This window comes from Hemibagrus wyckioides, linkage group LG07 (assembly GCF_019097595.1).
Source record: "Hemibagrus wyckioides isolate EC202008001 linkage group LG07, SWU_Hwy_1.0, whole genome shotgun sequence".
NCBI lineage: Eukaryota > Metazoa > Chordata > Actinopteri > Siluriformes > Bagridae > Hemibagrus > Hemibagrus wyckioides.
In genome coordinates, this window is record NC_080716.1 from 23,192,301 (window position 1) to 23,220,010 (window position 27,710).

At 38.7% G+C, this 27,710-nt stretch overlaps 3 protein-coding genes and 1 long non-coding RNA gene across 11 annotated transcripts in view; 1 reads left to right on the plus strand and 3 right to left on the minus strand.

Annotated features, from left to right (window-relative positions):
* Window positions 1-16,627, plus strand: part of svep1 (sushi, von Willebrand factor type A, EGF and pentraxin domain containing 1) — an 84,973-nt gene extending 68,346 nt beyond the window's left edge. For 2 of the 8 annotated variants that reach the window (XM_058394974.1, XM_058394981.1), the window contains 13 exons: window positions 71-743; window positions 897-3,622; window positions 3,718-3,946; window positions 4,089-4,244; window positions 5,312-5,375; window positions 5,973-6,146; window positions 6,237-6,431; window positions 6,845-7,033; window positions 11,672-11,842; window positions 12,406-12,501; window positions 14,110-14,205; window positions 15,752-15,845; window positions 16,311-16,627. In XM_058394974.1, coding sequence (XP_058250957.1) covers window positions 71-743; window positions 897-3,622; window positions 3,718-3,946; window positions 4,089-4,244; window positions 5,312-5,375; window positions 5,973-6,146; window positions 6,237-6,431; window positions 6,845-7,033; window positions 11,672-11,842; window positions 12,406-12,501; window positions 14,110-14,205; window positions 15,752-15,845; window positions 16,311-16,341 — 4,894 coding nt within the window. In that variant the 3' untranslated portion in view covers window positions 16,342-16,627. Of the gene's footprint in view, window positions 1-70; window positions 744-896; window positions 3,623-3,717; window positions 3,947-4,088; window positions 4,245-5,311; window positions 5,376-5,972; window positions 6,147-6,236; window positions 6,432-6,844; window positions 7,034-7,708; window positions 10,547-11,538; window positions 11,843-12,405; window positions 12,502-14,109; window positions 14,206-15,751; window positions 15,846-16,310 lie in introns of those variants that run through there. The other 6 variants (XM_058394975.1, XM_058394977.1, XM_058394976.1 and 3 more) reach the window with 6 other exon arrangements.
* Window positions 10,469-11,673, minus strand: LOC131356136 (uncharacterized). The gene is made up of 2 exons (XR_009204991.1): window positions 11,533-11,673; window positions 10,469-10,872 (listed from the first exon to the last, which is right to left on the minus strand). It is a non-coding gene; the product is annotated as an uncharacterized LOC131356136 (long non-coding RNA).
* A 15-nt stretch (window positions 16,628-16,642) lies between the features above and the next one.
* On the minus strand, window positions 16,643-20,731 carry txn (thioredoxin). The gene is made up of 5 exons (XM_058394984.1): window positions 20,572-20,731; window positions 19,704-19,808; window positions 19,323-19,388; window positions 17,073-17,138; window positions 16,643-16,937 (listed from the first exon to the last, which is right to left on the minus strand). The coding sequence occupies exons 1-5, from the start codon at window positions 20,593-20,595 to the stop codon at window positions 16,875-16,877; spliced, it is 324 nt and encodes a 107-aa protein (XP_058250967.1). The 5' UTR covers window positions 20,596-20,731; the 3' UTR covers window positions 16,643-16,874.
* A 1,145-nt stretch (window positions 20,732-21,876) lies between these two features.
* LOC131356133 (prostaglandin reductase 1-like) lies at window positions 21,877-26,240 on the minus strand. Its single transcript, XM_058394982.1, has 8 exons — window positions 26,001-26,240; window positions 25,878-25,923; window positions 25,248-25,307; window positions 24,540-24,722; window positions 24,151-24,424; window positions 23,366-23,471; window positions 22,938-23,056; window positions 21,877-22,408 (listed from the first exon to the last, which is right to left on the minus strand). Exons 1-8 carry the CDS (start codon window positions 26,104-26,106, stop codon window positions 22,298-22,300), a joined length of 1,005 nt encoding a protein of 334 aa, XP_058250965.1. The 5' UTR covers window positions 26,107-26,240; the 3' UTR covers window positions 21,877-22,297.
* Between the last annotated feature and the right edge of the window lie 1,470 nt (window positions 26,241-27,710).

Here is a 27,710-nt window from a genome sequence, read left to right on the forward strand (position 1 = left end):
GTATTAATTTCTGATCCTGTATGTGAGCTTAACAACTCTGTAGTAAACAAGTATTTTTAATCACATCCAGATACACACTACTAGGTACTGAAACTCAGGAGTGCCTACCAAGTGGTGAATGGAGCCGTGAATTTTCCCAGTGTGTGCCTCGCTCATGTGGTCCACCACCACCAGTTGACCATGCACATCCTGACACTGGACACAAACTTTTCGGTGACACTGCTATCTACTTTTGTAATGATGGCTATACCGCTGGCAACAACACCAAGTTGTTTTGCAATGCAGAGGGCATTTGGGCACCTCCTGAGGGACAGAGTATGCCATACTGCATTGCCACCTTCTGCCAACATCCACCTGATCTACCTCATGCTATTCTAGACTCCATTTATAAACCCAAATATGCTAGTAACACAGAAGTCAGCTACAAATGTGAGGAAGGTTTTATGCTCAATACCACAGCTACTCTGAAATGCTTAATGGGAGGAGAATGGTCACCTTCACCCATGGATATTGGCTGTGTGCCCATCAGATGCTCCAAGCCAGAGAACATTGAGAGGGGTTATGTCAGTGGAACCAACTACAATTTTGGAGCTGTAATTGCATATAGCTGTGATAAGGGCTACTATATCCGAGGAGAGAAAAGAAGAACATGTATGGCTAATGGAGAGTGGGGTGGGATTTTACCAACTTGCCAACCTATTAGTTGCTCTATTCCTCCTCGTCTAATTAACGGCTACATTCAGGTAATGGATAACGTGCATTCTTGTTTTACAGTTATTCACAGTGAAATACATAAGAGTAGAGCATAATTTGTGTTTGTTATGTTTGTGTTTTGTCTGTTTGATTGCCATTCCATAACAGATTGTTGATTGGTCTATTTTGTTTATCCTTTCCAGGACTCCACAAGGAGAGCCAACTATGTGTACAATAGTAAGGTGACATATACATGCAATGTGGGTTATCGCCTTACTGGGAAGGCTGACCGTATATGCATGGCCAACAAGCAATGGTCCAACATTGATCCCCCCATTTGTAAGCTTTTACACTGCCCACAACCTCCTGATATCTTGCATGGGCACTACCGTGGCTCCATATTTGAAGTGGGAAGTAAAGTGGAATATGTCTGTGATGATGGCTACGAACTCAATGGAGATGCAATATGGACCTGTTTAAAATATGGGAAGTGGGACAAGCCCAAAACTCCTCAATGCTCTCCAGTTCAGTGTGTGGAGCCACCTTTAGAGGAGAACCATCTAGTATTACGAAGCTTGGACTCAAACTCAGGAACTGTGGAGCTCTCATGTGAGGATGGTTATGTACTTCATGGAGCAAAAATTCTTCGGTGTACCCCATCACAAGAATGGAACGATTCTTTTCCAGTCTGCAAACAGGTGTCTTGTGGTCCACCACCAGAGGTTTCCTTTGGTGATCCATCATCAAATCCATCTACCTATTTTGCCAGTGTAGTTACCTACTCCTGTATGGCAGGTTTTACCCTTAGAAAAGAAGCTTTTATTAGCTGTCAGGCAGATGGACACTGGAGCACCCCATATCCAGAATGCATTCCTGTAGAGTGCCCTCATCCTGAGGAAATATCAAATGGTATAGTGGATGTGCAAGGACTTATGTATCTTAGCACTGCTCTGTACAGCTGCAAGCCTGGATATGTCCTAGTGGGCAACTCAACTGTGATATGTGGTCAGAGTGGCCGCTGGATTGGTGGAGTACCTGCTTGTCGTCCCATTGAATGTCCTCCACCCAAAGAGATCCCCAATGGCATTGCCAAGTTCTCACAACTTCTCTTTAGCAGGTCTGTTACATACATCTGTCAGCGAGGATACAGTCTAAAAGGTTCAGAGACTCTTACCTGCCTGGAAAATGGTAAATGGGACAATGAGGTTCCATCCTGCCAACAAATCTACTGTTTGCCCCCCAAACCAATTGACAATGGCTTTGTTGAAGGCCGGGATCATAAATTTGGTGTGACCATTTTCTATAGCTGCTTCCCAGGCTTCTTGCTTGTGGGTCAGAGCCACCTTACCTGTGAGGAACATGGTTGGTCAAGTTCAGTCCCCACTTGCACTCCAGCAGACTGTGGTCTTCCTCCCCACATTGATTTTGGTGATTATTTTAAAATTCAAGATCCATCTGCTGAGTTGACCGGTGATAAACCAGCAGATACCCCTTCACCAGCAGACACCAGCTTCTTGCATGGAACCATGGTAGAGTATCGCTGCCATGCAGGCTATGAAATGAATGGTAGAGTTGCTTTAGTGTGCCAAGAAGATGGCACATGGAATGGGACAGCTCCTAAGTGTGTACCTGCTAAGTGTGATACACCCCCTCATCCTGAACATGGATCAGCAACAGTAACAGATACTGTACTGGGAAGATTAGTGGAGTACAGCTGTGATGAAGGATATGAGCTGGATGGCCCAACAGTACAACAGTGTATCTCCGGACATCAGTGGAGTAATGAAGCACCCCAATGTGTTCCTGTAAACTGTGGTGACCCAGGGGGTATTGCAAATGGTGAAGTGATAGGAAGTTATTTTCACTTCAGTGGAGTTATACAATATGAATGCCATGCTGGATTTGTCCTACAAGGTGTAAAAAATAGGACTTGCCAAATGGATGGAAAATGGGATGGCAAAGCACCATGGTGTAAGGCTGTGTCTTGTGGACGTCCTGTGGTCGCAAATGATGTTTTAATTAAAGGAGATGATTATACGTTTGGCAAGCGCCTACTCTTTAGCTGCCACAATGGATTTATCCTGCATGGGACACACACTAGTGTTTGCCTTGCTAATGGTACTTGGAGTGAAAATGCCCCTAAGTGCTTCCTAGCTAACTGTGGTCGACCCCCTATCATTCAAAATGGCCGTGTCATAGGAACAAATTATGGTTATAATGGGAAAGTTAAATATGAGTGTAATGTGGGTTATACATTGGCAGGAAAGCCCACACTCGTGTGTGGAGGTGATGGACTGTGGGATGACCCTCCACCACGATGTGACATAGTCACATGTGACCCACCTGAGGATATTAGTCATGGCTTTCTAAATGGATCAAGTTTTAACTTTGAGGATGTTGTGGAATATGTTTGCTTCCCTGGCTATGAGACCATTGGAAGTCCAATTCTTCATTGTGCAGCAGATGGCACTTGGGTTGGGACAGTGCCAGAATGCCGGCTCTGTATATGCAACCCACCAGTACTGAGGTTTGGTGTTGTGCTTGGCCGGGATCACACATGTGGGGCCAGTGTGTGGTTCCGATGTGATGAGGGCTACACGCTTCTTGGGCCTACTGAATCTGTGTGTGACAAGGGAGGATTATGGAGTCCAGGGGTTCCCATTTGTAGCAGAGGCAGATGTGCAACACCTCCTCCTGCAGTACCCAATGCTGTTGTGCAAGGTGGTACAGTTGTACCGGATGAAGTCACCTATGAATGCAGACAAGGATACCGTTTACGTGGCAACCCAAATCTCTCCTGTGGAAGGTTGGGTAGGTGGGAAGTTCCAAGTCTACACTGTGATCCTGTGTCTTGTGGAGAGCCCCCTCCTGTTCCAAATACAGAGATTATGGAATCTGTTTTTACCTATGGCAACAAGGCTAAGTACAAGTAATTTAACTTATGACAATATGACTTATAACATTGCATATGTAAAAATGATGCACTCCGGACTACAGTGTTTCTACTGATTGTCTTTGTTTTAGGTGTAAAGAGGGGTACATGCTGGCTACACAAACAGACGTAATCAATTGTCAGAGTGATGGCACTTGGTCCAAGCAAAGTGTAAGGTGTCAGCCGATACCGTGCAGCCTTCCCAACAACCTAACCAATGTTGTGGTCACAGCTAGCCAGCTCACACCTGTAGGAGGCACTGTCACAATATCCTGCATGACAGGATTTTATCTCGAGGGGGCAGCACTATCAGAATGTGAAGTATGCCTTGATTTTTGCATTTAACTTTAATTTTTATTAAAGTTAAACATTGTGTTTGACTTGACTTAAGAAGTAAAACTTTAATATCATTGTAGAATCAAGGAACAGATGATATATGTTAATTTGTTTTTATTTTATCTAGCTCTTTGGTAGATGGTCTCCATCATTCTCCTCCAACTCATGTGTGCCTGTCATCTGTGAAAAGCCCCTCCCCATTCTCCATGGTAATATTGAAGGAGACAGCTACAATTATGGAGACATGATTGTGTACATTTGTTTGCCAGGGTTTGAATTACAGGTAAGATTTTATATTGTATATTATGAGAATGTACTTTTAATATGTTTAGTTCTCTGCATAATCAATATAGTTATATCTGCCTGAGAGTGAACAGGTTTTGTTTACTTTCTACTAAATAACTAACAATAAGCCAATTAAATTAATATGTCAATAATAGTAGTTCAACACATTCAGCTCAATGGTAGTGTTTCCCTAAAAATAACATATGTTTCATACTGTAAGATACATTCATTTTTAACCTTGTGCAGGTGCTACATTTTTATAGTATATGATCATATAAGAGACTGGATGTAAATGCTAAATAGACTCATTAGCCAGGCATCTTTGTGGTGTCTATAAACACTAACCTTGTTCAGATAATGTGGTCTACCAACAGTACCAAAAAACACTGTATCATATTCAATACATTTGCATCATTCTGTAGCCTATCAGTAGATCTGTCAATATATGAAATTACGTCACAGTTGTTTGCAGCCTGTAATTATGCACAATTAATGCCAATACTTAACAATTTACCATTTTGTTAGGATTAGAACAGTAGATTGCAAAGAGTTAAGTGGAGCAATAAATACATAGAATTAACCAGCCTAAATAAATAAATAAATGATGTTATGCTTTGATGTTTCTCATACCCAAGTAGTCTGTAGACAGTTATTACAGATAACTGCATGACTTATATCAGTATTTATCTGTAATGCACACATATATCTGTAATGCTCTTCGTATCCACAGTGTGTCGCTGTTTCTAAAATGGTGTCAAAGCTTCCATAAATAACAGACAGGGGACAGGGTGGAGGCTAATGGCTTTCAGCATTGCATATTACTTTCAAACATCTGGACAATAACTAGCCAATGTAATGATATGCATTCATTTAATATATATATATATATATATATATATATATATATATATATATATATGATACTGTATAACCGAAATCATGGTACAAACATGTTATAAAATAAATTGCAGGAGTGTGTGTTACAGTATACTTGAGAGAGTGTATTCTACATCCGTTCTGCCTCCTTTTTCAATTCCTTATTGTCTTTTTATCAATTCATCGTAGGGTCATAATGTTCAGATCTGTCAGGGAGACCGAACTTGGAGTGGCAGCCAGCCTGAGTGTGTCGGTGAGTCTGTGATGTGCTTCGTTAATCGTGGACAATATCTCTCTCAATATCTCTCCATATGTCTGAGTTATGCAGTTCTTTCTAGTGTCTATATACAAGGCTGGATTTGTAACAGAAATACAAATCTGTATTTGCATTTCTTTTTCACTGAACATATATGAGCTGTTTATAATTCTAATTATTTTGATTAAAATGATGGACAATGTCAGCTAGCTAGTTAACTGTAGGTTAGAAATTCACTCAAAACACTATTGTACTGTCCATCACTGATGGGTGGGTGAGAGTTAGACTCACTGTCTGACTAGCCATATCTACTGTGCAGTCTCTACTGTAGGGACTCTGGCCTCATTTTAGCAAAATAGCCACTTACAAAAAGACTTCAAAATCACCCAGTGGGAGTAAATGGTACCATCCTGTCCACTCATATATATACAGTAATTGGTTCTTTCTCATTTGCAGCCAGGGAATATTACGTACAATATATAATACACCATCTACCAAAAGTCACTGTAATGGATGGTGTTATGTGTTTAGCTCAGCGTCTTGGGTACATAAAATGTATATGGAATAACATTTTTGCTTTAAACATATTTTCAGTAACTTCATGTGGTCCTCCACCCATTGTGGAAAATGCTGTTTCTTTGCCAACTGATGAGTCACACCAGAGTAATGTGACATATATTTGTAACGCTGGGATGAACCTGATTGGCTCACAGAACCTCACATGTCTGGCTAATGGAACATGGAGCTCACCTGCACCAAGATGTGAAGGTAAGAAACCTGCTTTAATTACAGGTGTACTATTTATATAACTATTTATTATAATATTTACCAAATTACCAACCTGAACATGTATTTCAGTGAATATCTTTGCTTCAGCCTCCAAAGGTTGTGAAAAGCCTGTAGGATTATTAAATGGAAAGGTTCAGGAACAGAGCCTGGTTAGCTGGAAGGCTCTTGAGTTTTTCTGCAATAAGGGCTACACTCTACAGGGGGAGTCTCTTGTTGTCTGCATGGGAAATGGTTCATGGAGTTCACCTTTTCCTATTTGTACACGTAAGGCTACTAGACACAATCATTCCACTCCCTACATCACATCACCGGTAAATCATTTATATTTACTGAGAGCTAGGTGAGGTAGCTGAGAAGAAATATGATTCATTTATCAGTAAGAGCTCTAGCCTAGACATGTTCAAACTGGGTACAGAACCTAGGGGCAAATTAGATTTCATGCACCAAGCAACAAAAAATCTAATATAATTTGATATCTAAATATGAACGGATTTCTTACACAATTGTTATAAATTTTAAATATTGTTGTAAATTTAGAAGCACATGAGAGTAAATTAGATACAGTCTCTCTTAATGTTTCCCACATCAGTTCACTCCTAAATTTGATTTTATTTTATTTATTTTTATTTGATGCTACAACTAATGACCACTTTTGATTAACTTTCCTTCCTCTTCAGCCCAGTCATGTCCTCCACCTCCTGGATTGACGGGGAACAATATCAACACCACATTATTCCTGGTGGGTCAGACAGTGCCAATCAATTGTCCTAAAGGTCAGCAGGTCAAAGGGCGTCATGGCCAAAGTACTGCCATCATAACCTGCAGGAGTGACCAGACCTGGACTCCAATCAGGGCAGTTTGTGAGAGTAAGTAAACATCTCTCAGCACTATTCCTACACTACAACTGTTCCTTTTATTTACTCTTTTTATCATAATAGAAGAAGAAAAGTGAAAGGCTTATCCAAAAACAATCACAAGTTTCTTCTCCTTATCCCTAAACTTTTTAAACTGAATCAGCATCAGCACTACAGGAGTCTCTTTAAATATATACTTATATATATTTTTATTTTTTTCCCCAGAGAGTAATTAGGGGATTTTTTCCCACATATTTGCACTTCTAAAGAAGTTTCACAATGATTAATGAAGCTAGTCAGAAACCAGTATTACCCAGTAACACTAAGCAGAGACATGCGTAAATCATATACACATGACTATAATATATATCCTATATCCAATATCCTGTAGCGGCGATATGTTCATCGTTTCATTCAGTCAGTGATTCAGCTTTGCACCGTAGTTTTGGCTTCGATATAGCAGATGTTTGGTTTACAACTGAAACTCCCAGTTTCTGTCTCACTGAATTTGCAGTTCTGTATCTCATTTTCATTATCTTTCTTTGCCCTAATATATAATACTTACACTTACACACAGTCTCTACTGATTATCGACTCGTAGCAGCCATTCTATTGATATTTTGTATCACAGCATTACAACACAGCGTTTGGCCTACAGATAAACTAAACCCAATCCTGTTCATGCAGATTAACATCACACGGAACATCATTAAAATCCATTTTTAAAAAAACCTATGGAAAGAATATGGCACAACCATGATTCTGCCTAGAAGAGACCGTCCACTAAATATCAGTGACCTGGTAAAGAGGACATTAGTCAGAGAAGCAACCAAGGAGCCTTATTGGATATAGTGCTGTGTACACGTTTGGAAATGTTCCTTTTTATTTTATTCATATGCTGAAGCATTGTTTTTGTTTTTGTTTTCAACATGAAATGTAAATCCAGTCTAGGGTATATTTGATGTTTTATCCTGAATAAATGAAATGTTTCGTCTTATATCAATACTGTGTAGTAAAATACTGGAATTTTGCTCTAAAGCAGCCCTAAATCTGTCATTAAGACCAGACTTTTGGGGGCTTTTTTATTTGGTTGTTTGACCTTTTTGTGTCTTGTTTTTGTTTTTTGTTTTGTTTTTAGAAAGGGACTGCGGTTATTGCTTTAGGTGTAAACTCTCCCCTTCTCTTTCCTTTGCATGAGCAGTCAGAATTTCTATTCTTTTCACTCAAAAGCTTGTGCCTTTTTCACACAGGCCGTAATGTTTGAGGAAGTAAGATATTTCTTTTGCACAGCATGTCGTCAGCCCACTGTTGCATGCCTGTTTCACCTGCAAAGTTTTATTACCACAGCAAGAAAACACAGACCAGCAGCAAACCAGATCAACAGATAAGAGTAACATAATCATTCATACTTTCCACAGAGCGGGAAATTCGCACGACAGTGGGGAAATTTGCCAGAATGAATACCTAACAGAAGAAAGTAAAGAAGCAATGTGGGAATAGATGCAGAAAACGGCTGCTGAGGGACAGTTCAAATACACTACCAGTCAAAAGTTTGGACACACCTTTTAATGCAATGTTTTTTGTTTAGGGATTTATTTTCTACATTCTAGAACAATACTGGAGATTTCAAAACTATGAAATAACACACATGGACTTAAGTAATCCATATGTAATGACAACAAAAAACAGTCCGTTGTTATTTTAAGACACGAAGGTCAGGTGTTCTGGAACAGTTCTTGCAAGAACAGTATTGTCAAGTGCATTTGCAAAACCCATCAAGCACCATGATGAAACTGGCTCACATGAAGACCATCCCAGTAAAGCAAGACCGAAACTGACCTCTGCTGCAGAGGGGAAGTTCATTTAGAGTTACCAGCCTCAGAAATCACCATTTAACAGCACCTCAGATTAGAGGCGTTATGAAGGCTTTACAGAGCATCAGTAGCAGACATATCTCAATATCAACTGTTCAAAGGACATTATTGTGTATTTCGGCCGCCTTCAGCATTGTTTTACAATGTAGAAAGAAATAAACATCAGGAAAGACCATGGAATTAGAAGATGTGTCCAAACTTTTGACTGGTAGTGTAATTTCACTAGCAAAATATTAGATATACTCTTAAGTAATAAAAATAAGCAACTTGCCAATTTTTAAGCACTTTTAAATACTTGATTTGACCAGTCATTGCACCAAATACCTGATAGTTTTTCCCATGTAGTCTAAAATCATATCATTTTTTAAATTAAAAATAAAACCTGCAAAACAAATGAACCAAATTTATGGCCAGAACAGACACTCACAGTGAACACCCACAAACATGAACGTTTTTTGTCAACATTAAATCTCTATGTTAACTGCCACACTGTTGACTTGACCACAGCTCTTACTGTTGTATTCCTTATAACTCCACCTGTATTTACAGCCACGCTGACTGCACTGACGATCATGAAGCCACCAGTGTATGTGGCACACTCGTACACATGCCTACACCACAGTCACCTGCCTCTAATTTCCACTTCTGTTAGTATCACAAAAATAGGACACTCAGTTAAACTGTTGCCACAGCAGCCAGCAATCTAATGTTTCTTTTCACGCTTCCTTTTCTTTGGCACTTCCTGCTTAAGCACTGTTACACAAATACGGTTGGTTAGTCATTGGGTTATTCTTTGAATGTGGTGTCTTTTAGGTTACAAGAAATTAATATGTGTAATAGCTCCATGGTGCCCCAAGAATGGAAAAAAGATTCGCTATGATATCAGCAAGATTAGTCAGAGCGGATGAAGTGGAGCTGAAAAAGTCTCATTTATTTCTGCAGTGTCCTTCTGCTTAGGAAAGTGCCTTGTGTATGAGAGGAACACAGAGATTGTCATATAAAACATTTATTATATTAGCAGCTACCAAATGCCATGTTTATTTAAGAAAGTGATGTGGAAGAGTAGGTTAATTTAATAACGGAAAAATATTACTAGATATTTATATAGTGACCCGTCCAGGGTGTACCCCTGCCTTTCGCCCAGTGTGCGCTGGGATAGGCTCCAGCAGACCCCCGTGACCCTAATTAGGAATAAAGCGGGTATAGAAAATGGATGGATGGATTTATATAGTGTGTCATTTTTGTTGTAAATTTATAGTAACTTCTAGACAACCAATGTTGTTACTGTAATTTGTATTTATTTATAGCATGTTACTGTAATGTTTGTTTACAGTAATGGTATGCTATCTTGATATAGGTGATATGTTACAGATATACAGTATATCCCTGTAAAAACATCCACTTCTACAGTTTTATGTCATATTGTTGTGGAAGTTCTTTTGCACATGAATTTACAATTTTATTTGTAAATCTTAACAATGGCATTCGATCAAAAATATTGTCAGGTCAATTATTGCAGTTCATGTAAAAACCCATAAAATTTCAGATTACACAATAAGAACATAAAGACCAATTAGATGAACAGAATCACATTTTATTCATTCACATTTAATCACATTTTATTCATAACACAGGCTGGTCAAAGCGGGTAATCTGTTTTTACCAGCAGGTTGAACAACAGGTAAGTTCTGGTAGAATACAGCTCTCAGTACAGTGCAGTTTTCAGTACAACTTTGTACTTTTAAGTAGATTCTGACTTCCTGCTACTGATCATAGAATCGAGTTACTTTTACGACACAACAGGAAGAGATAGCAACTAGGAAATCTTCTACAAATCTAGAAAAAGCTTTACTGATTAAGTTAGTCAGTAATAAGAAAGCTGGCTGGCAAAGATGGTCTGCCCGTTTTAGCAGCACAGTTTTACCAGCACAGTGTTTCTGCATCTGGTCAGTGGTCAGATTTCAACTGGTCCGAGTCCTGAAAATCACAGGAAAAAAAATGAAAAGCTAGAAAGCTATCTACCAAGCGTTAGCTTTCTGCCTTAACTAACATGACTTTTCACCCGACTTCAGTAAAAGAACTGATGCTATGTTATTAATCAAAATCTAAAATGATAAAATAATGTATGAAATAAAATATAATAGAAATATAGAAATATTTAGCCAGATGAGTTTCTATTTTCTCTTCTTCAGGAAAATGTAAATGATTCTGTACGATTTACTGTATAATTGCAAATAAGCCAGAGCAGGTCTAAAGAGTAACATGCAGCATGTTGTTTTGAACTATAAAAGACATTCTATCAGTATTATAGTTAAACACAGCATTACAATAGAGAAATGACAAGAAATTAAAGTGTGGTGACAGATGCAAATCCATAAAATATAGCTAACTAAAAATAAATGGGTGACATTAGTGAAGCACATTAATATAAAATATAATAATCTCGAACATAAGAAGGATCTGATCAGGGACAGAAAAGCACTGCTTACAAAGAATGACCCAATTCTTGATTATAAGCAGGGTGCTAAATTCTGATAATAGAAGACCACATTTCTGTGGTTTCCTCTGCACAATGTAGCACACTTCACAAAAGCCTATATAATTAGCTAATGCACTAAAGCAAGTGAGGTTTTTAACCTGCAGTGCTGTGGTCTGACAAATTTCTACAAGTCCAGCAGTCCATGCATCCCTCTTAAGGCCAGCTGTCATCGACTGACCCTTTTCTGGGAACCGCCCTCTCTAACTGGCTGGCCCAATCCATCTTGACCCTACACAGGGGTGTCCTGCGGCCCTCCTCTCCACATGGCTAATGGAGTGGTCCGTGGGGTGGTGTTCCAGCTCGGTGATGTGGTGGTGTACTCCTGCTTCGTGGGCTACATCATGGAAGGCGCTGGCAGGAGTATGTGCTTGGAGAATGGCACATGGACTCCACCTCCTTCCTGTAGAGGTAGCACAAGGACTTGCCCCATGTCACCCTGCGCTTAAAGGACCTTTTCTTCTTTAAACACCACTGAGTTTTCTTGAGTTTATACACAACTAGTATTTTAGACGTCCTTACTGCCTCCTGCTGTAATGGATCAGCTACAGGTTCAACCTGTTTGCATGTCTGTGTCACTGCACATCCTCTTTCACATCACTCTGTGTTTTATCATGCATGTTTACACAAGCTGCTTGTTTACCTCTTCACTACACACCCATATTAGCCAGAAGATTAACTGCTATGCAATAAATATAATCGGAGGACTCTAATCTATTTAAACTGCACCTAATTAATCCATTCTAAACATAAAATCATAATGTCCGTTATTTTACACAGTGCTCCTGAGCCACTAGTAAACTACGCTTCTGCCTCTCTCTCTCTCTCTCTCTCTCTCTCTCCTGTTTCATACACCTTTTTGGTGTCTTTGAGGTATTTGGTATCATAGTGATGTCCCAAAAAGTGACATTAGGACTGCATTTAGGAACTATTTTAATTCATGTGTGTGTGTGTGTGTGTGTGTGTTTCTTCAGCTGTGTGTTGGCTACAGTGTCAGAATGGAGGTGTGTGTCAGAGGCCAAATATATGCTCCTGTCCAGAGGGCTGGATGGGCCGCTTCTGTGAAGAACGTACGTTTTACACGAAAAGAACTCTTGTCCACCAAGGTGTTGTTGTTCACAATTGTTTACATTATCTGTGAAAGATGGCTTTCCCCAGACAGTGACACTTCCTTCTCCACCCACACAAGAAGAGACTGAAATAGTCATAGTTTGGGGGATGTTTCAAGAGTTCATGTCCTCTTATAAAGCTAAATAACAGCATGAATGAAATGTTTATCAGGACCTCATGCATGCAGGTCCTTCACTGTGACATTTCCCAATCAGCCAGTAATTTTCATGGAAGACAATGCCCCCATGTCACACTTGAACCTTGAAGCTAAGAACTAAGAACTAGCTAGCTAAGAAGCTATAAGAACACTGAAATAATAATTACCCCAGAAATTTCTTAACAACAAAGGTATTGCTTAAAAACAAACCCCACTACAGTTACTGAACTGTGAAACTGGAAGAACTAGTGCAGTGTGAGAAACTAGTGATGTGTTGAAACTGCAGATGTGTTGAAGTTATTCAAAGAACTACACTTCCCACTCATTTTTGACAGTTGAAACCCACAAAAATGTTAGTTGTGATCATTTTTGCCGCCGTAGATTATGTTCTCTAACAACATAGGATTTTTGTCGAGGTTATTTGTAAAACATGCTAGTAGTAGTATAACCCACAGCTAATAATCCTTCACATTTTGATCAGTCCAGATGAACAATACTTCAGAATAATGTGCATCTTGAATAGCATTTCAGAAAGATGAACATTATTTCAGTTTATAAGTTGTTCTCTAAATGTGATCGATCTACTTGCTAATCCCAGTGTTACTCACATCGAATCAACTCTTATGAGATTACTGCTGTCTGAGTTAACCCCTTCCATCACTGAGGTAAATCATATGTTCATATTCAGTGAACTGAAACTTCGGAGAAGCTCGAAAACAAAAAACAAAACCGAAAAAAAGAAATGACCTTTACTGTGATAATGAGAACTGTGGCTACTGCAAACACACTTCAAAGGTGCCATTCTGGTGCCATTTCCTGTCTCTATTGTGTGTCTAATCTTATTAGTCTTGGTTTATGGATATGCTTTGGACTGCTTAGTGGGTGTCACAAAATATTCAGTAACCTCATGTGTCCCTTCTACACTGTACTCTGAAGTCCAAATAGCAGGAATGATAGATAGAGAGTGAGAGAGTGAAAGTTATGACTGACAAGATTTCTAAGCATTTCACTGCATCTAACAGAGAGAGAGAGAGAGAGAGAGAGAGAGAGAGAGAGAGAGTGAATAAGAGTGTAGCAAGCAGACAGACAGAGAGAGAGAGAGAGAGAGAGAATAAAAGAGTATAGCAAGTAGACAGAGAGAGAGAGAGAGAGAGAGACAGAGAGACAGAGAGAATAAAAGAGTGTATGGAAGGAGACAATCTGATTATGACATGAGATGAGTGGATGAGAGAGGAAGGAAAAACGAATCAGTGATTAATCTTGTGATTTCCTGCTCTTTTAATTTTCAGAATCCCTGCACAAGTTTAAAAACATATGTTGGATTTTGAATCACTCTATTTACAAAACAGCTGAATTGTATGTGTGTGTGTGTGTGTCCCGTGTGTGTCCCGTGTGTGTACATATGTTACAGCAATCTGCATCCTGCCATGTCTAAATGGCGGACGTTGCGTTGCTCCATACCAGTGCGAGTGTCCAAGAGGGTGGACTGGCAAAAGATGCCATGCTGGTAAGTGTGTGTGTGTGTGTGTGTGTGTGCTTGCATGTATACCTTGGTAGAGACCATGGATAGGAGTATCTAACATATATCATATTTTTCAAATAAAATTTCATATTATATGATTTATCATTAATAAAAATAAATAAATAAAGAGTTAACTTAACAATAGAATGTATAAAAGGAAGGTCTTTGCAGCCTTTTACTTAGACCTGATGTTTCATGTGTACAGTACTTGTTTCATTTTCAGTTCTAGTAATTCCCTAAAGTGTCCTTTAACCCAAACCTGAATATACTGGAGGTTTTACTGTTTAAGGGAGTTGAAGAAGAGCCAGCTATTAGTCACAAAAGCAATTTCAACTTTGTGGTTGATCAGAAAGAACAGAAAAGGGCTGGCTCAACTTCCTTAAATCTTTTATCACTCACAGTTTATTGATATTTCTTAAGGCTATGTCTTTCCATCCACATATATATATATATCTGCAGTGGAGGAAAATGACTGAGCTACAACTCATAACAAGACAAGATCATACTAGAAAAAATGTGTAAAAGGTTGTGTGTAAAAACAAAAATGTTAAATATATGCAGAGTCATTGTGCCTCAGGGATTATATCTGAAACTACACACACACACATGCACACACACATGCACACACACAAGCGTGCGTTTCTGTGGACACAGTACTAGTTATTAACTGGTTATTAACTCCTCTTAAGGAAAATCCCTTTGTCTTTGTCTTTTTGTTGACTCTTCACATGTGTGTTTGCATGTCTGGCTGTGAGGACAAAGGTCTTTGAAACAGAAAGGAAATTTAGGAACGCGTTATTACAGATAATAGCATGTCCCTTAGATGGGCCAGAAATCTAGACACACCTTTGTCTGGTACATTGGTTAGATTCTTGCATGCCAGTTTTTTTTTTTAATGTTATTAGCTAGAGAGTTGATGCATGCTTAATCTAATGTAGTTCACAGCAGTCTCTTTATATTCCTTCATTATAAGCTGTGGTACATTTTGTTACACGATGAAACAACAAGCACAAAAACACTTACTACCAGCTACGGCTCATGAGGTTAACTGCTTTCGCACGTTTTCCTGAGGCAGTGAAGGTGTCAACTTCTCATGTTGTGTTTTAACTAGCTAAGATGTCTTTAGATTTAGCTAAGCAGAAAATCAATAGCATATTGCATATCAACAACAACACACAGCCTTGCTTATATCTACTTAATGACAGTTACTTCACTTATGTCCGTTTTTTTGTTGTATATGCACGACACAAGTTGTTTCCTTCTTCATGATTCATCATCATGCTCTTTAGGCATACTCAGAGTACAGAGGAGGTGTTTAGGATGGGGTTCCTTCAAATGACATACCGCTTCATTATTAAATAATCAGTGAAAAAGAAGTATAGTTTGCAATATTCCATTAAAATTATGTGAAGTTTTGGATAAATCATGTGTGTGTGTGAATATTTTCATATCGAGTTATAGATGTATTGGTGTTTAATGTCGGTTTAATTGTGCACAGGCATCAATGAGAGTGTGTGTGTTGTGTCCACAGCGGTGTGTTCATCACCGTGTCAGAATGGAGGCAGGTGTATCAGGCCCAACAGGTGCCGCTGCAGTCAAGGTTGGGGTGGCCCTGATTGCTCCAGGTGAGTGTATAAACACTGTTACACATTAACACAGCTAAAGACTGATAATACAGGTCTGTTCTTTTTTATAAATAAATATCTGTTCACCCGTTTATATCTAATGCCTATAATGTTTAGGTGTATCATTACTGAGAGTAGACTACCCTGGAACCTTTTCAGTAAATAAAGATGCTCATTAATAGTTATAGATACACATCTTTGCTGGAATGTGGAACTCCCCAAACAGGGATGGGCACAAAGCTAAATCGCACAGTGTTATAAACATTGATAATCAAACTCTGTGTGAAATCTGCAACTAAACAGGACGAATAATCTTGAAATTCAGATCGCTGTTTACAATCTAGAGTAATTTCACTACATATTTCAATGAAATTAGTCGGATTTAGGGAGTTGCAAATTATACTTAAAATTATAGTAGCACATACTGAGGCCATTCATTAAATGATCCTTCTCCCCTTCTTTTAGGAAAAGAAAACCAGGATATTTCCATTTTTAATATGCCACTCAACACAGACCCAGCTGGAGCATCAGCGCACCATGGTGGATGTAGGAGTCTTCAGTTCTGACATGTAAACAGCCATTTCTCCCTCCAAAACTCCAAGTACCAAGTGTTTTGTAAATTAAAGCTGTATTTTTTCATATAGAAAATAAAACCAGTATTAAGCATAATTCTGCTGCTATATACATGAACCTGTACGATGTGTAAAAACTCAGTGATTGTTCAGTGTATATGTGTATAAACTATTCTTTTCACATTTTTATTAAAGCAGAAAACACAACTACATGGGAAGCACGTGTGTTACTCAGTTAAAATCATTTCTGTGTTTTATTGAATACATCATATTAAAAAGAAAACACACATAAGCCTTTTCTGGCAAGCAGTACAAAACATGTCAATAATTTTGCAAGGGATATATGGAATTATAAGCTTACTGTAAAGCTTCCAACAAGGGAGTTAAAACCTATTTTGGATTTTGTGTGTGTGTGTGTGTGTGTGTGTGTGCAGGGGGCGTATGGGGTTTTATTTTTTCATTTATGTTTATTGATTGTTTTTTCCAGTGTCTCTTTGTTGGCCCCAGAAAACTCCTCCACCTGTAAACACAGGATATGAGATCACACAGAGTCAGGAAGACGCAGTGCATTAAACATTTCTAAAAAATAATGCTCTGCTATTATAAAACACAGGACTTAAAAAGCCTACTAAGTAGTTATTAAAGAAGGAATCACCTTTTTCCCCCCCTTGTAGAAGTGGAAAGTTGGCATGCATCTGATCCCACAAGCACTGGCTACATCCTGGAGGAAACAAATAAAAGTTCAATCAATTTTTCAAGACCAGACAACACAGCTCTCTCCATGTACCATTACAACACCCTGAAAATGTACAGGGACAAGGCCACATTTTCTTCTGTGTAGCACAATGTCGCTTGAGCTATTTGAATAACTTCTCATAATCGTGCTCCCAGGTTTCTTTTCTTTTTTTTTACCAAATGCAGAAGTAGAGTGGACAATGAAGTGCAGCTGAATATTGCATAGAGAGACATCATGAATACATGGGACGTTATGGGATTCTATTTCAGCTAACGAGTGAAGAAGCTAACAGCCACGCAGCCAATCTAAAGAGCTCCATAGCATTGTTGCACAATTGTAGCATTGTCATAAGACATTGCATTGCCGAGACGTGTGGATATCATCTTTCCACCATGGAGTTAATCATCTTCCCTAAAAAATGCAAACCAGGATGTTGTAATACTCAGACCGGTGCTCTTTCAATTTACCAACATTTTTTTAATTCATTAATGAAAGATGGAAGGCATCCTTTTTATCCATTTATAGTTACAGTTAATGCTATGAAATGTCCATGACACAAGTTCCCTCAAGTCACTCCCTCACCAGACTCAGGAAATAAATAAGGCCTAAAATGTAGCTTTCTTTGTTACTTGGAAACAGGAAAACAAACTCTTCTGGCCTGTGCTGAAAACCTTACTGACTGTTACAAAATGCTGTCAAATGTAAAAGCTCTTCTTGTAATGTGGAATCCACTGGAAGCAAATTTCATTGTTTTTTTTCCCTTGTCTATGGCCACACCCAGGAATAGATGAACTGGTCTAATGCCAAATGTTGAGAAATTCTACACACGATTCCTGCTGAATGTATCAGTCCCCATAATAAAGCAGGAATCTTCCAGTAACCCAAAACTGAACAAATCTTCCTACTATGACTTGTGCCTTGCATGTTTGTGGGGGAAAAAAATAACTGAAAAAAGGCATTTGATAGGTAAGTAAATCTGTACCTAACAACAAAACATATACATATGCTGTAGACAGAAAGAGAGTGAAGAAGCATCTTATTGTTATAACACATTCATGACAAGACTGATAAAACTGACCAGTAACCAATATCCTCTCTGGGCACTATCACTGCATTATCTAATGCACTATCAGCACACACTGAAGAGAGCCATTAACATGTCTGGGAGGATGGATAGAGGCTGTACACAAAAGCTTTATTTATCTGCATGTAAATCTGTTGGAAATCCAACAGCTTTCACAGACATGATCACACAAGTGGTGTCTGTATGAAGTATGTGACCTTCCTGTAATGTGTGTGGGGTTGTTTTTTTTTAAAGCTAAGACTGAACAGACAGATAACATCAAGAATAAAATATTATACATTAACCAATTAGCCCAACTTTAAACCTATGGCTATGAAAGACATCAACATACTCATTCATATGTAAATCTACTTGGCTGCACTGCCCAGACATGGGCTAATAATATACACCTCTAGTTCTTAAACCATCACACTGAGGAATGCTTAATTCTGATTAGCTAGAAAGCTTTGACTGTCAGTAACAACAGCTCTGACAATAGTGTTGCCAAGGATTATATTAACACGCTCTTTCTAACACTATCAGTTTCACTCAACGTCCACATTTACACCTGTACACCTGCCCATTCACGTAGTTCTCCAGTCAGCCAAGCATTTAGCAGCGGCACAATTCAGAACATTAGAACATGCAGATCAATCAGTTCAAGGGTTTTTTAATTAAAGTATCGTTAACAAATGAGACTGGTTATAGAGATATATATATATATATATATATATATATATATATATATATATATATATATATATATATATATATATATATACACACACACACACACACACACACACAATACTGTATACAAGTGAAAAGCCTTCACTCTGTATCTCTGTGTGGATAAAAAAAAATTTAATTGCTAGACAAATGTTTTAGACTATTTGTTTTTGCTAAACATTTACCCAGTGGTTTAATTACAAAAAAAAGCATCCACATTGACAAACAGGTTTGTGTAGTCTCACTGTATTGTTCTGCTACAGCAGCGCTCTAAAGACAAGTGTTTCATCTAGCAAATGCACCGACTATGTGATTTGGTTCAAGTATTAGGGACAATAAGTAGCAACAGCTCAACGACTATGTGACTTGTGACTTGCCTGTACATCGTCCACATCCACCTTCAGAAAGACCACATCCTTATACTGTGGCATTTCAGACAGAGCCTGTCGAAAGAAAGGAAATAGCAGACGGTAAATATCTTAAGGTCTGACCGTTGCCTAGCTCAACATTACACCAATCTGGAATATTAAAAATAGCTTTTAGACTACAGAGCAGTGTAATTGACTTTTGTTTATGGTTTCTCTCCCTCTATCTTTCTCTATCTCTCTCTCTTTCTCAAGAACTGTTCAGCCTTCTTTCTGGTTGCCACAACAACTAAACACAAACACTCTCCCAATGATCCAGAAAGTCACTAAACGATCCTCATTACACTCTGACAACTGCAGATGTTGGGCAGAGATCTCTATAGAAGTACTCACTTTAAAGATGGGGCCAATCATTTGGCAGGGGCCGCACCATGTGGCTGTGAAGTCCACTACCACCAATTTGTCCCCTGCATTTTTTAGGGCTGCTTCGAAAGCGTCCTGAGGAGGAAAAAGATAAGGAATTATGAGTGATGGGAGACAGCACCAAGCACAGGCACTGAATGTCCATAAATCAGTCTGTTTAACATGAAGTTAACTGCACTGAGAGTCATATCAAAGTGGTTTCCTCAAAATCATATGCAGGGTCCTGAGGGTATTGGAGCGTGTCATGCAATCAGTTGCAATTATGCAAGATGGTTACAAAGTTTGCCTACAGATTTAACCACGGTATCCACAGTCATGAATAATACAAATGTTATTGTTTTCTTTAGGAATGAAATGTAAAGCATTTACTCCATTAGGCTCAAACTGTATGAAAGACTGCTGAAAGAACACTACAGTAGTTCCCTTGGGCTGTGTCTCAGACTAGTATTTACGGGTCATTTACAGGTTATTAAACAATTCACATGACGTAAGTGAAAAAGTTATTTATTTATTCATCAATCAATCAATCAATCAATCAATTAATTAATTAATTAATTAAATAAAATCCTAGAGCTGTTAGTATATAATCTTTCTACAAAAAAAAAGAGAGGAAAACTTCTGAGGGTCTGAAAAACATACAGAACTGTCAAATTCCCTGCATACAGACTCTAAAATATCGATGAAAATGCTGTTTATCTTCTGACCACAATAAACTCCTCAAACGACCAAAAAGATTTTACTGACCACATCTATTCATAACGCTGCTTCTATCATGAAAGTGGAATTTCTGCATGCACTAAACATGCACACTATTTCAGAAGCGCTTAAAAACACTTACCTTACTCTCGATAACTACAACCATTGTGAACTTTCCTCTGGGTTCCTAAGTGCACCGACACACACACTCTCTCTCTCTCTCACACACACACACACACACTCAAACCCACGACATATCGTTACTGCCGTGTCATTCCAGTTATAAACATGCCTCTCGCCCCGCCCCCTGGCGCCAGCAAACCAATCAGATGTACCGGTACAACAGTACCGGCATGGCGGGATGACTCCGCCCATTTTACGGGAACCATTTTACGGGACTAGGATAAAGAAATAAGCTTCCTTCCCCCAGTGCTCCCAGTAACTCCCATGTCCATGTTAAGGTTCCTGGGGATGCAGGTTACTGGTTAGGACGTAGCCAGTGTGTTTGGAGAACTATATCTGAATATTGTCCACGTTTAAAGTGCTGCATATGATATAGATAGTTTAATAACAAGCATTTCAGACATCAGGATGTCTAACCCTAACCTAGTGCTTGGTTAATTGTAATCAGAGGAGGTCATTCATGCTATGCGGCTGATTAAAAGTGAAACTGAAGAGCTCCGGTGTTTCCAGTCACCATGACTTGACATTTCTCTGCAATTCCAGGATGTTACAGGAAGTGACGTCACCGCCGGGTCTTCTCTGATTGGCTACTATTTTTGCCACTCAGTTTCTGTGTCTATTTACAAATAAATAAATGTGTTGTTGTTGTTGTTGTTATACTACGTTTTATTCTTATTCTTATGAACCTGAAACACATTCCTACCCAAGAAAACACCTGTCTGATCGTTATAGGTGGGGTGTGTTATTCAATCACTGTGTGATTCATTAAATCACTGTGTGAATCAAGGTCTTATATATAGGACCGCCCAGTCCCAGGATTGTGTGTGTGTGTGTGTGTGTGTGTGTGTTATTCTGTTATAGGAAACCTACCTCAGCCTTTAATAGTGTTTTCTCTATAATATACAGTAGTCTGTAATGCGTGAGGGCTATGATGGGGTTATTCTAAATGGTTTCTGTGATTGATTTCATCCGTCTATTTCATTTGAACCAATTTAAGTGCTTACAGTTGTGTGAGGATTAGTGTCAGAATTGTATTTTTGTATGTATGTATCCATGTCGTCTTTTTATGGAGCAGCGTATCTGTGTGCCCTTTTTCGGTGGTTGAGTCACATTTTCCTGTATATTAAAACAGAGTGTATTTATAACTCTATTTGTTTAGCTAAACTTCTATTACTCTGCACCCCACTTTTCTACATGTTATTAATAGTAATACAGAGTAAACAGTGATGAAAAGTGAAAGTGATAAAAAGTGATTACAGCAAACAAGAAATAAAAGGATTTTATTCAGCTTTATCGTTGTTGTGGCGGTGGATCTGAAGCCTGGACCAGAAGGTGTGAGTTGGGAATATGCCAGGGATGGGAATCCAGTCCATCACTGGATACAATACATCTATTTGCACACTCATGTACATCTAGGGGTAACTGAGAATAGCCAATTCTTATATTATGTTTTTCAGAGATGAGAGGAAGTCCACACAGATACACAGAGAACTCCACACAGAGCTCAGGAATGAACCAGCCATGGACCATGCTTCCTGCTTTATATTTATGAAAAATATTTCTTGAGGGTAACGCACCAGAGGAAAAAATCATAAACTTGCATTGTTTATTGCTTAGTAAACCTGTTAACAGCAAACATGCATTGAATTTTCTATATATGATATTGCAAAGTCACAGCAAAGTCATTACACTTTAACAACAGCTTTTCCCAGTTCTGTTCCCTTCAGCATCTGGAGGAAGGCAGCAGGCATCTTCTCAAAGCCCACTGTAACATTTTCCTTGGCCTTAATTTTCCCCTATAACACAGATTATGGAAAGTGCAAAAACTCCATTTTAAAACACTGGTATGTTATGGTGTAGTTTTAAACATTTTTAGAAGTAGTCTCTGGTGACAGTCAGATGTGAAGCTATAACCCTAACATTAAGTTATCCACCACTGAGACATCTTCAGAGATGACGACTTTGCTTGTTTGGTAACTTGACAAGCATTTGTTGTTTTTTTTGGTCATATTAACTTCAACCAGGAGGTCAGTGAATCCACTGTGCATCAGAACACCAGGACATTGTTTTATTCCTTACAAAAATAAATACTGTTGTGGCTACCATTTCAAGGAAATGAGCTTCTGATTCAATCATTAACATTTTTTCTGTCAGCATTTTATAATCACTATAAATATAACTGTAGATCAGATGTCTATAGGTTCTGACTGGAAACACAGCCTCTAGATAAACTACATATTTAATGAACAGAGCACTTACCTTATAACTTTCATGTTAAATCAATACAGTCATACAGTCAATTTGGCCCAATCAATTTAAACTTGCCTCTTTCAGCCATGTAAGCAGTCTTCTGACAGATGCCTCATCTTTCTCAGGCCACTGACTGACTTGGAATCCCTCTATCCTTATGCTTTTAGCCACCAGGGCCATGTGAGGAAAAGGACCTACAGTGCAGATGGAAAACACAACAAAAAATTTCAGAAAGGGTTCATCAATATTTTTCAATATTTCCAGAATTATATTTTCATCCACTGCAAATTTTAGGCCACTTAACAACATTGACTCACAGCACCACCTAGTGGTTATAGAAACTTAGTGGTTATAGTGCTTATGAGCTGGAGTAACAACTCGACTGTTACCACTACAGAGAAAGAAAGTCTGAAGTGAAACTTGCAAATCATTAATCCATGCCACTCGTATCTACAAAAGTAATATCAGTTGGCACTGGGACTGTCACATTACCCTGGACTTACACGTCTGAGGTGTGGTGGAGTTGTACAGAGATATTGCACCACACACTGCAATACGTCCTCGAGGCCTCATCTGATTAAGTGCTGCAGTGAAGAAAGCACCGCCGACCTGAACAGAACATAAAATGCAAACCCAAAATCAACAAATTTCAGGAGTAGGGATATAAAGGCCATAGTGTTGTAATTTTCCTTAGTGTTTATCCAGTGTGGTGATGTTGACCAATTTTTTACCAAGTGGTAACAATTCTAATGACTTCTAAATGACTAATGTGCAGAATTACAGCTCACTTCAGCACAAAAACAGATCTACTGTCTACTGACTCAAATTCACCCTCGTTTCAGTGAATAATCTCACTCAGATGCTGTAGTATGTTCCGTACACTTGCTGATTTAAGGATAAAGACTATTCTGTTCTGCACCCAAGACAGTTATTCACAGTATGCTCACACTGAAGGTCCTTTCAGCTTACTTTTTAACATTTTACTATACAGATTTAAACTGGTAAGGATTTATAGTTCAAATATCCAGAAACACCCAGAAGAGTTTTCTTTCAAGTTTAGGTCCGCTCGAGGTTTTTGTCTCATGTTATCTCGGGGAATTTTCCTTGCCACTGCAACCTCTGCAACCTCATGCTTTTTCATTTGGTATCAAAAGCTTATTTATAAATAATTTTTTCCTGGTTCTTGGATTTCTCTTTCTAGGTTACTTTATTTCCGTTTTTTCTTATAGTTTGTGTGTGTGATTTATAAAACCCCACCAGTTTAATCATCTAAGCATCTAAAACTTACATTCTCGAAGTAGCAGTCGTATCCTTCAGGTGAAGCTTGCTTCAGTGCCTCATCCAGAGATTTTGCGGTCTTGTAGTTGAAAACATGGTCAAAGCCCAGCTCCTTCAGGTAGGCAATTTTTTCCTCACTCCCAGCTGAACCCACCACTTTACAGCCTTTAATCTTACAAATCTGGCCCACCATGGTGCCGACTGCACCGGCTGCGGCACTGACCAGCACTATCTCACCAGGCTTTGCCTGCAGAATCTCCTCTAGGCCATACAGGGCAGTCAAACTGACCCATGTATAGAATTAAGAAATGAAGCAATATTTATGTTGTTTATTAGGTATTTTCATCAGAATTGTTTGCGATAAACTGATTTGTCTTAAAGATAATAAAACTGCATTACCCAGTCATCCCCAGTGCACCAACAGCCAAGGAAAGAGGAACATCTTTAGGCCAATCAGGAAGAATCCGTGACATGTCAAGGCTAAAAATGGCTTTGCCATTGGTCACGCTGTGTGTCCTCCATCCACCTGGAGCGACCACGTAACAGCCCACAGGAAATGCTGGGTTCTTGCTTTGAAGAATCCTGGCAAACAAATAGCAATTATTTTGTTTTTTTTTTTAATAGCTGTAATGGTTTATAATTCATGGCTTGGTGATTTAATGAATAAACCTTTTCTAGTATATCCACTTTAAAGAGGACACCAAAATAATAATAATAAAAAAGATCAAATGTATTGATTTAATTTTCTTATATAATATGTTGATCTTGTGGCTGCTCCCTGCAGGTGAGGGGTCACCACAGCAGACCAACCAGTCCACACAACAATGCCCTTCCTGACACAACCCTCCCATTTTTATCTGGGTTTGGGAGTGGCAAAGTGGCTGGGGTTTGAACCCAGGCCTTCCGCATGGTAGGCGAGAAACCTAGCACTAAGCCACCAATGCCCATAAAATAAAATAAAATAAAATAAAATAAAATAAAATAAAATAATATAATATAATATAATATAATATAATATAATATAATATAATATAATATAATATAATATAATATAATATAATATAATATAATATAATATGTGATTGTCAATGTGTTTGTTTGTCTTACTTGGCAACCTGAGCTCCAATCATCACATCACCTTCTTTCATTAAGGCTGAACTCACAGCTCTACAATAACAGAGAGACAGACTCACACATGGCAAAACCAATACAACAGAATGCACATAGTTTCATAAGGAATGTGTCTTGTAAAAGCAGAGAGAAAAGGGTTTAACTCAATCTTTGACCTATCACACACTCTGCCTATTGCGCAATATGCAGTAAACAAGCAGGCACTGTCCTCACTTCTGATTTCAGTTACTGCAATTCACTTGAGTACATTTCAGTGTGGACATTTGAACAATCCCTACACTTTCATTTAATTTGTATGCAGGTCCTGTGCAATATTACCAGAGAAAAAAAGTATAGGCATATTTTATACTTTTCTTCACAATCTCTACATTTTAGAATTGGGTGTGAATTTGGACGAATTCTGCAATATCACTCGGGATGTTTGCTTATCAGTGTGAAGCCTTACACTCTATTGTTCAGTCCACTGCTGCTTTTGTTGTTGCCAGGATTAAAAATTAATTACCAAACAATCCTTCCTGCAACAGCTCACTCCCTTCAGCACATCATTATTAATGCACAGCTGCTAGATGGCAATGAAATAAAATGTGTAAATTGTAACTAATGTACCTCATATATGGATCCAGGCTAAGGAACACAGCCTCCAGTAAGACCTCTGAAACAAACACAAGTTAGTGCTGGTGGTATGCGTTATGCAGGAAACAGGCCACTATAGATGAAATGAATACTTACCTCCATTTTGTAACTCGGGTAACGTCTCCTCTTTCAGCTCGAAGTCACTCTCCTTCGGAAAGCCGTCAAAATGTTTCCGAAGTGTCCAGGCCTTAGCTTTTACCATGTTTCTGCTGCAGAGAAAATTTTCCTTCTGAAAAGCTCTACTGTTTAAACACTGCAACTACCTGCTTTCTATAGGAACACTCCTCCCATCAATGGCAGATTTTTGTACCAAGCACTGGAGGTTGGATAAAGTAAAGTATGCTAAATGTAAACAGTGGCTTAGTGGAAGAAAAAAAAATAAAGCATGTTCAGGCAGTGTAGCCTGCTAGCTTGACTTACTGCATTTTTTTGGATTAAAAGGTTTGAGCTGCTTGACTGCAAATTACAAACCGGTGCAGACGTTGGTGGCATTGTATTGTGGCAGAAGTGGCTTTAGGTCGTTTACCAGTTTTGACAGATTTGTCTTTCCCACAAAACGTAGGAAAAAGGTATATGTACTTAAAGTCTTTGTCACAGTGATTCAGCAGGTTATGACTCGTACCCAGAGAATAAAGGGTTCACATGTCCTGAAATTATCTGAACTTTGAGCAACCAAAATTTGTAATTTTTAATTTTATATATACCGTGCTTGGTGGGTTTCTTCCGGGTGCTCCGGTTTCCTCCCACAGTCCAAAGACATGCTACTAGGTTGATTGGAGTCTCTAAATTGCCCGTAGTGTGTGATTGTGTGAGTCAATGAGTGTGTGTGTGTGCCCTGTGATGGGTTGGCACTCCATCCAGGGTGTATCCTGCCTTGATGCCCAATGAGGGGATAAGCGGTACAGACAATGAAATGAAATGAAATTTTATATATATAGAAAACCCTTGCCATGGTCCTTCTAAGCAAGAACCCAGCATTTCCTGTGGGCTGTTACATGGTCACTCCAGTTGGATGGAGGACACACAGTGTGACCAATGTTAAAGCCATTTTTAGCCTCGACATGTCATGGATTCTTCCTGATTGGCCTAAAGATGTTCCTCTTTCCTTGGCTGTTGGTGCACTGAAAAACAAAACTATAGTATATATTAGTATTTTTTGAACATACAAAGTTCATCCTCTCCATCACACAAAAAATATCCTCAATGCTTGCCTAAATGTATGAGCTTCCCTCAGCTGCCAGCATGATGTTATTTATTTATTTGTTTATTAGTTAATTGTCAGGGGTTTTGATGTTGATGCTGCGTCTGCAGAGACATCAAGGCTTCACGGCCATGGATTCACACAAGCACAGCTGCTCCACATCTGCTGAATTTCAGTTCTTGCTGGGATTTAAACTCACAACCTTCCAACCTGTTGGCCGAAATCCTAACCACAGAGCTACCTCTTCCCACGAGAGTGGGAGAGTGCTTTACTACTCTGTCAAATCTCCTCCAGCTCTCTCTCTGGAAATGAACGGCGCATGCATTTAAAACAAAAATAGTTTGTTTGTTTGTTTTAAGGAAAGGAAACAAGATGTTGAACAATTTCTAGTTCACTATTTAAATGTAAGCAAATTTGTGATACTATGGTAATGTTTTTTCAGAAGGTCAGATTTTCCATGCGTCTTATCTTTTCCATTTGACGCGCATGTTTAGATGACAGTCAAATGGATTTGATCCAATATTTTGCTTCAGGTAAAAGATTACTGTAAACATTCTCTTTCAGTATATTTGGGTTGATTTCTCAAGTTGTGAGCAGGATATGAG

Bases quoted from the DNA above. Each gene is read 5' to 3' on its own strand.
- txn (XM_058394984.1), bottom strand. From the start codon at position 20,595: ATGGTTGTAGTTATCGAGAGTAAG. The intron at 19,809-20,571 runs GTAAGTGTTTTT...TTTCCTCCTCAG, and splicing joins TTGTAGTTATCGAGAGTAAG to GACGCTTTCGAAGCAGCCCT. The intron at 17,139-19,322 runs GCAAGTCACAAG...TGTTTCCTCCAG, and splicing joins TGGATGTGGACGATGTACAG to GATGTAGCCAGTGCTTGTGG.
- LOC131356133 (XM_058394982.1), bottom strand. From the start codon at position 26,106: ATGGTAAAAGCTAAGGCCTGGACACTTCGGAAACATTTTGACGGCTTT. The intron at 25,308-25,877 runs GTACATTAGTTA...CTGTTATTGTAG, and splicing joins AGCCTGGATCCATATATGAG to AGCTGTGAGTTCAGCCTTAA. The intron at 23,472-24,150 runs GTAAGTTTTAGA...TGTTCTGTTCAG, and splicing joins ACGACTGCTACTTCGAGAAT to GTCGGCGGTGCTTTCTTCAC.